Source organism: Mauremys reevesii, linkage group 1, assembly GCF_016161935.1.
Source record: "Mauremys reevesii isolate NIE-2019 linkage group 1, ASM1616193v1, whole genome shotgun sequence".
In the NCBI taxonomy this organism is placed as follows: Eukaryota; Metazoa; Chordata; order Testudines; family Geoemydidae; genus Mauremys; species Mauremys reevesii.
The window spans coordinates 153,873,368-153,884,226 of NC_052623.1; the positions used below are offsets into that span (position 1 = coordinate 153,873,368).

The 10,859-nt window shown below is 43.3% G+C and overlaps 1 protein-coding gene across 5 annotated transcripts in view; it reads left to right on the forward strand.

The window, feature by feature from the left end:
• The window catches only part of PRRG1 (proline rich and Gla domain 1), a 47,138-nt gene that overhangs the window by 21,472 nt on the left and 14,807 nt on the right, over nucleotides 1-10,859 (forward strand). The window contains exons 1-3 of one of the 5 annotated variants that reach the window (XM_039519900.1): nucleotides 877-1,269; nucleotides 1,967-2,153; nucleotides 6,724-6,773. In XM_039519900.1, coding sequence (XP_039375834.1) covers nucleotides 6,764-6,773 — 10 coding nt within the window. In that variant the 5' untranslated portion in view covers nucleotides 877-1,269; nucleotides 1,967-2,153; nucleotides 6,724-6,763. The other 4 variants (XM_039519899.1, XM_039519903.1, XM_039519901.1 and 1 more) reach the window with 4 other exon arrangements.

Here is a 10,859-nt window from a genome sequence, read left to right on the forward strand (position 1 = left end):
TTTTGACCACTTGATCTGTCACCCGCAGGCATCCTCTACCTGTATGGGAGTTTTGGACAGACCTCCTAGACTCTGATTCTTCCTAAAGAAGGGGAAGGTTTCATTCATCATCTCCTGGGATCCCTCAAAAGAGGAAGCACAGAACAGCTCAGAGCCATCTGAAATTGAAAAGAGATCCATCCTCCTCTTCGTTGAAGACAGGATCTCAATGTTGTCAAGACCTAAGGACTTGGTTTGGCGGCTCGGCTCTACCCTATGTCTCCCTAGTACAGAGGCAGGAGGATCCTTGCACCATTCTACTGACTCCACAACCGGCTGTGGGATGGCTGTCTAGTCCCGTACCTCTGCATGCTGCTGTGATTGTCACTTTTGGTATCGACAACCCCACCAGCATATGCGGCAGCAACAGACTTGCTCTATCTGTACCAGACTCTCCAATGACATGAAGTAGGTGTAGCACTAGTACCTCCAGTATTTCTGGGCCCCCTGACCTCTTCTGCTTTGGGACAGAGATGACTAGTGCTGACAGTTTCAGTACTGATGAAAAACCAGCTGTACATGTACCTGCTGGGCTAGCACTGGTGCCCCGCTCGGTCCTGTGACCTCTGTACTGAGGGGTTCATTGAGTGGGGACCTACTATGTCTTATTCACAGGCAGCGGACCTTTTCTCAGTACCAAACACTTCTATTAGGACTTCAACCTCTTGAAATGCATTTGTGGTATCGACTGTGGTTCTGCCACTTGTACTGACCATGCCCTTCTCCCAATGGACAAGTTGGGTTATCCAGTGGCTTCACTGGAATGGGCACCATCAATGCCCGCTGCTTACAGAGAGGCTTCCTTCTACTCCAATTCTGAGTCCTGCAACTCATCTCTGTCACTGCATTGAAAGATTGCACAAGTCATCCAAATGTGCAATTGAAGGACAACATTGGTACTGAAAGCAGAACTGCTCTATGGCAAGAATAGGCCATCCTGGCAGAGTATGTCTTGGCTTCCTACATACTATACTCTTACAGTGGCCTCTCTGGGATATTCCTTGCTCCCACAGATCTAGCTCTCTGCCTCCAGCCGAAGGGAAGATTGGTCGACCTTACAAAAAGTGGCTACCCTCAGAATGACCTTTGCAGATTTAGGATGCTGCTTGTCTTCCCGAACCACCTCTGGATGAGCCCTTGCTGGTGGATTAACTTTTCCCTAAGGGATACCATCAGTTCCAGGAATTCTGTCCTTGTCCTCTTCAGATGACTCAGTGGTCTTAGGTTCAGGTGAGTCTCCACTCCCAGAGGATTTTAAATCCTACCAAGACCTATTTAGGAGACTGGCTACAGCTTTGGGTTTCCAAGCTTAGCTGGTATGGGGAAAATATCTACAAGTTATTTGACATCCTTCAGGCAATGACTCCAGGAAGGACAGACTACCTGATTAATGGCATTGTCTTTTGGTGTACAGCAAAGTTACTGTCCCCCATAGCTAAACATATGGACTAGCCAAACCATGTCCCATCGCAGGGATTTGAGTGTTTTTACTCTCACCCAGTGTCAAACTTCCTAATTGTTGTGGCCATTAATGAGAGACCACCGGAAGGAAGATTTAAGTTGACTCCAAAGGAAAAAGAACCTAAAAGACTGGACTCTTTAGGAAGAAACATTTATTCTAGTGCCTCACTCCAGATGAGAATAGTGAACTAACAAGCTCTGTTAGCAGAGTATGATTGCCTCCCACCTGAGAAAAATCTTTTGTGTCATTTGGCAGTCTAGATGAGTTCCTGGCTTTCCTAGCAGAGGGTTGGCTGGTTGCAAAGACCTCACTCCAATCCGTTCTTGACATTGCAGATACTTCCTCCAGGGCAAGGGCCTCTGCAATTATGAGATGGGCATCCCGGTCATGTAATTCCAGTTTAACAGCAGATATATAACCATCTATTAAAGACCTATCTTTTGATGGTCAGTCTTTTGTTTTCAGATAAGGCCTATGAGGTGTTGCACTCCTTTAAAGATTCACTTGCTACCCTCCGCTCCCTGGGAGTCTATCCAGCCAACAAGCAATGAGACTATCAGCCTCCACTGCAATATTCAACAAAGAGACAGATCTTCTATTCTCTGAGGCAACATGACATCTCGACAAGGAGACGTAAGCCTCGGAAGAGGAGGTAATCTCCATTCCTCCTGCCCACCATCCTTCCCTACCCCTTTTCAGAGACCCATCTTATGAGTCTGTAACTGTAATGCTTCCTGAGGGAACCCAGGATTCTGAGATACCTTGCTGCCATCTGCCCTTCACCTGGGGTCCATTCTGCAGGACAAGTACTTCCCTCAAGGGAACTTCCCTCATTCTAGAGCCTAGACTTAAATATTTAGATACTCTATGACATGAGAGTAATAGTCAGCCAGAGTCCTTGCAGTGTTTTGCAGCCAGGCTTGGCTGTAATCTTCCTTTCGTGAGAGTGATACTGTGTCAGCTTGTCTCCTCGGTGAAGGAGGAGTGTATTTCCTCCTGTGTGTTTTTCCTTGTACCCCCCCCAGATATACACTAACAATCCTTTGTCTTTAGTCATAGACAGGATGCTTTGTGCTGTTTGTTTTTATTCTGTGAATTTCCTCTCTTAGACTTTGCAGTCTCTTTTCTGTGTGTGTCTAAGTATGCAAATAGGCCTACAATGTGAGGCATACAGTCCACATGACTAGATAGTGTCTGTTACCTCCTGCCTGAAAGGAACATGTGCAAAGCATATCACTTCCTAGTGGACCTGCCTTAAATCCAAGACCCCGAGAACATAATTTTCAGTATAGATACATAACTTCTTAAATATTATATGAACATATATTTCACAATGATTATGACTACCAGTGGGTTAGAGACAGAACATGTCACTCTTTGAATTATTCTGCATATATCTGACCCGGGAATCTCTGTAAAACCCTATGCAGCCCTTGTGCTCTCTGCCGGTTAGCAGTGAGAGGTCCCTGGGTCACAGTACTCCTTCAAGAAATTTGGACTCTGCTTGCCTGAAGGACTGTGGAGGAAATTCCTCTGCAGTTTCAAGGGCCAGTTTTTCTACTCCTGCTATTTTCTGATCCTCTAGTCTTAGGGAGGACTGGTTCCCCTATTGGATCTTCGGACTCTCAACAAGTTCAGCAAACAAGGTTCCACACTGATTCTTCTGTCCCTAGATTGTAACTATTGGTATGCTGCCCTCGATCTTTGAGATGCATACTTTCACATGACAGCGTTGTCAAGTCACAGGAAATTCCTCAGATTTGTGATAGAAGGCTGCCATTATCAGTATACGGTACTTCCCTGGCCTGTGATCAGTGCCTCATGTAGTCACCATATGCATAGCGGCCTTTTTAAATAAGAACAGAATCCATGTCTTCCCTTAATTTGATTGGCTAATTCAAGGGTCATCCCAGGACAAGGTTCATTGCCACATCAGGTTCATCATCTGCGTGTTCAGCCATCTGGGACTCATTTTGAACAGGAAAATTTCAACACTCTTACTTTCTTGGAGACTTGAGTTCATTGGGCTCTATTTGATTCTGAGTTTGACCACTGTTCCCCCAACAATAATGTCAAATGATTTACAACTTATGCATATCTGTCAGGTTTCCTCCTCTGGCACTGCTTGGACTTGTCTTAAGTTGCTAGGTCACATGGCTTCTTTTACTTATGTAACAGAGTATACAAGGCCATCTCCTCTAGGCAGAACAGGAGCTGAATCTTCATATCAATGTCCTTGAGCTGTGGGCAGTTTGCACAGCTTGTCCCAATCCTTTCTCCCTCATGTCAAGGGCTTGCCGGTCCAAATGTTGACTTAGTAATGCCATATCTGATCAGCTTTGCCAAGTGGCAATGAGCTTTTTGGGGAATTTTGCATCACAGAGGATGTCACTTCTATAGCTGCACACTTACCTGGTGCTCAGAATCAGCTAGCTGACTTCCTCTGGAGGAGATTCTCCAAGTCATGGGTGGTCTCTCAAAACCAGCCTCTTGAGGTGTATTGTTCGGGCGAGTGGCATTCCTGCAGTCAACTTGTTTGCTACAAAAGACAGCAAGAAGCATCACCAATTTTATTCTCAAGGGGACCGCAGTCTGGGCTTGTTCACTGATGCCTTCATGTTGGAGTGAGGACTGGGATTAATGTGTGTGTTTCCCCAATCCCTCTGGCTCCACAAGTCATTCACAGACAAACTAGGCCACATTAGGTTAATCCTTACGGCCCTGGCCTGGCCAAGACAGTGCTGTTTTTTTGGACCTTCACAATCTTTCAGTTTAACCTTTTTCATACTCTGCTTCTCCTTCAAGACCTACTGTCACAGAAGAAGGTTGAAACATTCAGACCCAAACAGCCTCCATCCCCTGGCCTGGCTTGTGAGGTTATGTCTACACAGCAAAGAAACACCCGCAGCTGGCCCGTGCCAGCCGACTCTGGCTTACGGGGCTCGAGCTGCGAGGCTGTTTCATTGCTGTGTAGACTTCTGGGCTCAAGCCTGGCCTCTGAGACCCTCCCACCTGCGTCCGGAATGGATGTGAATGTTGGCAAAGTGGTGTTGCATTCATTATTTCAATAGATTCAGAAACCTACACTGTACATTACTGCTTGTGAGTCATGGAATACACATTTAGAACCGCCCAAAGAAGAAAACATAGTTACTTTATCTGTTCTGTAACTATTGATCTTTGAGATGTGGGTGCAGATGTGTATTCTGTGACCCATTCCCTGATCCCTCTCTACTGGAATATTGGGCCATCTCCTCTGGTGTGAAGGAACTGAGGGAAAGTCATGTATAGCTCTATGTAACTTCAGAGGTGGCCACGCGGGTGTGTAGGCCATGTGTGCTGCCCCAACAGGTATTGCTTGGGAGGGAAAAGCCTCCAGCTCCAGTGTACTAAGCACAAACACACCTGAGCAGAATACACTGCTACGCAAATGTGTTTACTTCAGTGCAATATGTATCTGTACCCACATCTCTAAGAGAGAGAGTTAAGGAACAGGTAAGTAACTGTTGTATAACACTTACAGGACATCTAAAAAATATGGTAGTTGATTACCCGTGTTAAATGTGTGGCAGCCTTAGTGTGCAATTTGGTATAAATGGACAGATTGTGGTAGGCCTAAAACTACCCTGCATAATTTGTTTTCAAAGTGCTGAATGCAACAATCTGTATTAATTAAAAGTTTAGCTGTTTGTTATTTATGGGTCCGTTAGCTAGTGGGCTGATACACCAACCATAAAAGGTGAAATCATGGTCCAAGCAACTGCACCTTCCCAGTTCTTTCACTCAAGCTTTTTCTTCATAAACATGGAAACGAAGATTCAAAATGACACCAAGAACCCCAAAACAGTCTCACTGTCCCTTTGCTCTTGTCTCCAGGGCTTCGCAGCCCTCCCTTCACAGCTGAAGCTTTCACCAGCTGGCTTCTGTTCCCAGCAGGTTTCGGCTTCTCTTTCTCTCTTTTTTTTCCAGGTTTTCTGCCTGACAGGTGCAGAGAGCCCTTTCCCTGATCCTTCCCTGACCCTGGGTCTGTCCCGTCTGCTGCTCTGCCTGGGAGGCCTGACACATTACATGCAAGTTTGTGTAGGTCACATGAGTAGGAGTAGGCATGTGATCTACCAACTACATCTCTCATTTTAAAGGGTCCAAGGACCATAACAGGCACATTGGGTTGCTTACATCTGCTCCAAGGTCAAATGTCATATTACATGTCTTATTCTACTCCTCGATTTTTGTTTAAATCTCCAATTTGTCATCTTTGGAAGATCCTCAGTGGATCAGGCATTGTATATTCCCGTAACTTTGTAGCTCCAATCCATGGGCCAGAAATAAGTTAATTCACTGTGCTGAATGTGACATACTGAATATACAGTATAAATAAGTTCATCAGAGAGCGTAACAAATGTCAGGTTAAGCTACATAGAGAATGGTTATGCAGAATAGATGGAATTCATAACCAGATTCTATTTTATGTCAATATCTTTGAGTAGTAATAAAACTGCTTCTAAATATGATTTTTTTTAAAGTTTCCCATGAGGCATTCACCATTTAACAAAAATTGTGTTATAGTGGGATAGTTTCTTCAAGAAATACTAAAATTAGGCTTTATTTGGTGACACTAAATATCAAAGCAGAGTTTAGACTTGGTCACCAGGCTCTGGATGTTTCCAACTCTAGTAGGAGAGTGTGATGGGTTGGATCACAGACACCCCATTGGGAACTGCCAACTGATGTGTCAAGACTACTTCTGCCCCTGATTTCCTTGACAGCCTGGGAATCCAACACCCTGTCTTGCTGAGCCAGACACCGCCGTCTGCTCCAATACAGACCCAGGGTCTGAATTACATGCCTGAAAACAGCTTACGAAAGTGTTCCTGTCTATAATGCTCAGATGCCCAACTCCCAATGGGATCCAAACCTCAGATAAATCCGTTTTACCCTGTGTAAAGCTTATACAGGGTAAAGTCATAAATTGTTTGCCCTCTATAACACTGATTGATAGAGAGATGTGCACAGCGGTTTGCCCCCCCCCACCCTCCCCAGGTATTAATACATACTCTGAGTTAATAAGTAAAAAGTGATTTTATTAAATACAGAAAGTAGGATTTAAGTGGTTCCAAGTAGTAACAGACAACAAAGTGAATTACCAAGTCAAATAAAATAGAACACGCAAGTCTATGTCTAAGAAAATTGACAGCAGTTTTTTCCCCCTCTTTTTGTTACAGACTCTCCATTGGCCAGTTCCCTGCCTGGGCAGTGATAATCATGGGCAGTGGTAAGTGTTTGCTTAAGCAATGCTGATCATCCATATTTCTATCGCTATTCTGATTAAAGGAGGACTTTACCACACTCCAAAACAAAGAGTACAGAAACCTGTCTTCAGCTAGTAGCTTTTTGGAATGTTGATTTTTGTCTTGATACAATTTGTTCTTGTTCAAAGGAAGCTTCCCTTCTGCTTGGTCCTGAAGAGAAATAATAATTATTGTATTTCTACCAGAGATTGAGATAATGCACCCATCAATTTACCAAGGGTTGTAGTGAATTCTGTATTACTGGCAATTTTAAAAACAAAATTGGATCTTTTTTCTAAAAGAGATGCACTAGGAGTTACTTTCGAGAAGTTCTATGGCCTGTGCTAGACAGGAAGTCAGACTAGGTGATTGCAGTGCTCTGTTCTCTGTTCTGTCCTTGCAGTGTATGAATACATGTAATAATTATCATAAATACTAAATATATACATTCATTTTTGGAGGTTTGAAATATGGGCTCCATAGCTAAGGTTGCACTGTGACTTCCACTTAAAGCAGGACTAAATTTCCTCTATGGCATACTTTAGCTGAGTTTAATTTCAAAACTTGGCATAATAACTCTTCTAGGGACAATTACATTTTCACTAAACTTTGTTTTTCCCTGAAGAAATGAATTTGCAGGGGAAACATCTTATCCTCCCTTTTTGAAATCTTGCCATGCCTTTTCTCTTCCTTGAATGCATCTAGCTAAACAAGCATATTTCCCCCACAAGCTTCAGACTTCACGTACATATATACTCTGATAAGATCTCAGAACACAGGCACTTCTGAAATTTTAAAACTAAACACATAGGGGGTTATTTCCCCTTCTGGTGTTCACAATTCAAGAAGGATGTTGATGAATTGAAGAGGGGTTAGACAAAAGTCATAAGAATGACCCAACTGAGTTTCACCAAGCTTAGCGTACAGAATAGCTCAAATCTATAACTGCTGCAGTTTCAAATTTAAAAATGCAATGCTTTTATTTCTGATTTTTCACAGGCAGTTTTCAGTCTGACTCATCAGTGGGAAGGGGGGATTGGCCTGTTTTTTTGGTATGTGGGGTTCAGCAGGGATGTGTTATGGAGAAGGCAGGAAAATAGGTGCTTGTGCAGAGAGGAGACTAGTAGGAGCTCAGTTCCTCTGTGCTGAGGGACCCCTGCCTTGAAGAATACCAGTGGTATTGCTGCTTCGGCTTCTTGGTTGCAGTGGGCTAAAGGGTGAGAAATGTAGGGGATAGGATCTGTATTCTCATGAACTACTTATGGCTAGAGTGGAGTTCTTTTTCCTCAACTCTGAACCCCTTTAGTTCAGGCCCCACTCTGTCCCCTTCCTCCCACACACACCTACAACCCTACATCCTCCTGTTCATTATCCCTGATCATCCCCATGCCTTCACTCAAAACTCCCTCTCTTACAGCTCCACTCCTATGGCACCCAACTCCCCTATCAAGTCCACATGTAAAACATATGTGTATAAAAATTTAAAGGCTGGGGGTGGGGAGTCTCTCCAGGGGACCATCAAAAAACTGCAAAGCAAGAAAAAAAGCACTTCTGTGTTACACTCATTCTGCTTCTGAATGACAGGTTCTTCCTTTCCACCACTCTGAGCTGTGGCGGTATGGGAGTACTAAACCTTGATTTCTTAAAGAAATCATAAGAAGCAAGTATTAAATAAATTGACTTGTTTTGTTGATAAACACAGCTTTGTGAGGATCTAGAAAAATTCCATCTGCCTGACAGATTTTTGTTGGTGTCCATTTCAGTGGTGATTATTAAATGTATACGGCGTTGTAACTTACAACAGGGACTTCCAGAACGAGCAGAACCCAGAAACTATACAGTAGTGTAAGTTAATACAATTAAATGTAAAAAATATGCACTATTTAAAAATGTTCCAACATATGGCAAATAATGAAAACATCTCAAGTCCACTAGGAATTCAACTGGGTGCCTGCTCACTTCTACCTTTCACTGGGATCAATATTTCCAGTTACTATTTCCTAGCATGCTGTGCAGAGAGTGCTACTGTTGTTGACAAGTCTGCACAGACATACAGACTGGCGAGGAGGTGAAAGTAATGCCATCTGCTTGGACTGAAATGGGATTGACATAATTTGGGTTATGTGACACACATAGAATGTGGATGCTGGTTATGGTGCAACTTCATTCTTTCAGCATGTGTAAGTGACCTTTTTAGCACTTGCTCTATGGTCTTAATGTGCAGGGAAGCTTTCAAATAGGGCAGAAAGCAAACCCTGCTTACTCTCCAGGTTTTCATAATGCGTGAATGTCACATTTGCCAGTTCTTGATATTTGTTTCACAGCCCACTTTCACTTAAGAATATACAAGTGAAAGTCGTAATGCCAAATTTATGGCATTACGCTGATTTCCATGGCAGTAGAAAAACCACAAATAAAAGGGACAATAAAGTCAGTTGTATTATAAAGAGAGTGAGCTCTTGTTGCAAATATATATATTTAATAATAGCACTGGGAATTAATAAGTAACTAGAGATAGCGGGGAATATGGGATTCCTTTTTGTGCCCTTCCTTCTCCAAAATTAAATACATAAGTTATTGTTCTTTTTCCTAGGAATCTGGATTTGAAAAGTTCCATTGAAGTAAAAATGTGCTCACTGTACTAAGTGTAGTTGACCTATTAGGTGGTAATACACACTTTTGGTAGAATATATTCCAGACTGAGTTTGTTTACTTGAATATTTATATTTCTTGGTGATTTCTGGTATTAACTCCTCTCTCTTCCCAACCCCTAGACTCTTGTTCTATTATGAACCCGAAAACTAGCTGGCTGTGTCCATCTAGCTCTTGTTTGTTTTCATTATCTTCTGCAGCTAATATTTTTTTATGGAATACCAAAATGGGGAGCAAACAATATGGAAAAAACAAAACTGTTTTTATCATTTGTAGTCTTGGTTTAATGCTGTAAATCAGGGGTGGCCACCCTGTCTCTCTGGAGCCACATGTGGCTCTTCAGAAGTTAATATGCGGCTCGTTGCATAGGCACCGACTCTGGGGCTGAAGCTACAGGCACCAACTTTCCAATGTGCCAGGGGATGCTCACTGCTCAGCCCCTGACTCTGCCACCAGCCCTACCTCCACTCCACCTCTTCCCTCTCCTGAGCCTGCTGTGCCCTTGCTCCTCCCACCTACCCCCCCAAGCCTCCTGCATGCCACAAAACAGCTGGTTGGGAGGAAGGGACGGGGAGGCGCTGATCGGCGGAGCTGCTGGTGGGCAGGAAGTGCTGGGAGCCGTGGGGGGGGGGGGGGCTGTTTTAGCCAGTGCTGCAAGATATTTACGTGCCAGCTGCAGTAAAGATTCATGTGTCTCTTCATGCTTCGCCCACCATTCCACAGGACATGTATCCATGCTGATGATGGTTTCTGCTTGATAACGATCTAAAGCAGTGCAAGCTGATGCACATCCATTTTCATCATCTGAGTCAGATGCTACCAACAGAAGGTTGATTTTTGTTTTTGGTGGTTCAGGTTCTGTAGTTTCCGCATCAGAGTGTTGCTCTTCTAAGACTTCTGAAAGCATGCGCCACACCTCATCCCTCTCAGATTTCAGACCTCAGATTCTTAAACCTTGGGTCCAGTGCCGTAGCTGTTTTTGGAAATCTCACATTAGTATCTTCTTTGCATTTTGTCAAATCTGCAGTGAAAGTGTTCTTAAAATGAACAACATGTGCTGGGTCGTCATCCGAGACAGCCATAACACGAAATATATGGCAGAATGCGGGTAAAACACAGAGCAGGAGACATACAATTCTCCCCCAAGGAGTTCAGTCACAAATTTAATTAACAATTTTTTTTTTAATGAGCGTCTTCAGCAAGGGCATGAGTGGACTTGTTGGCTCTAAAGTCTTATGTTGTTTTGTTTTTGAGTGCAGTTATATAGCAAAAAAACCCTAACCTCTACATTTGTAACTTGCACTTTCGTGATAGAGATTGCAATACAGTACTTGTATAAGAGTATTTTTCAATTAACATTTCTTATTTTTACAGTGCACGTATTTGTAATAAAAGATAATATAAAGTGAGCACTGTAC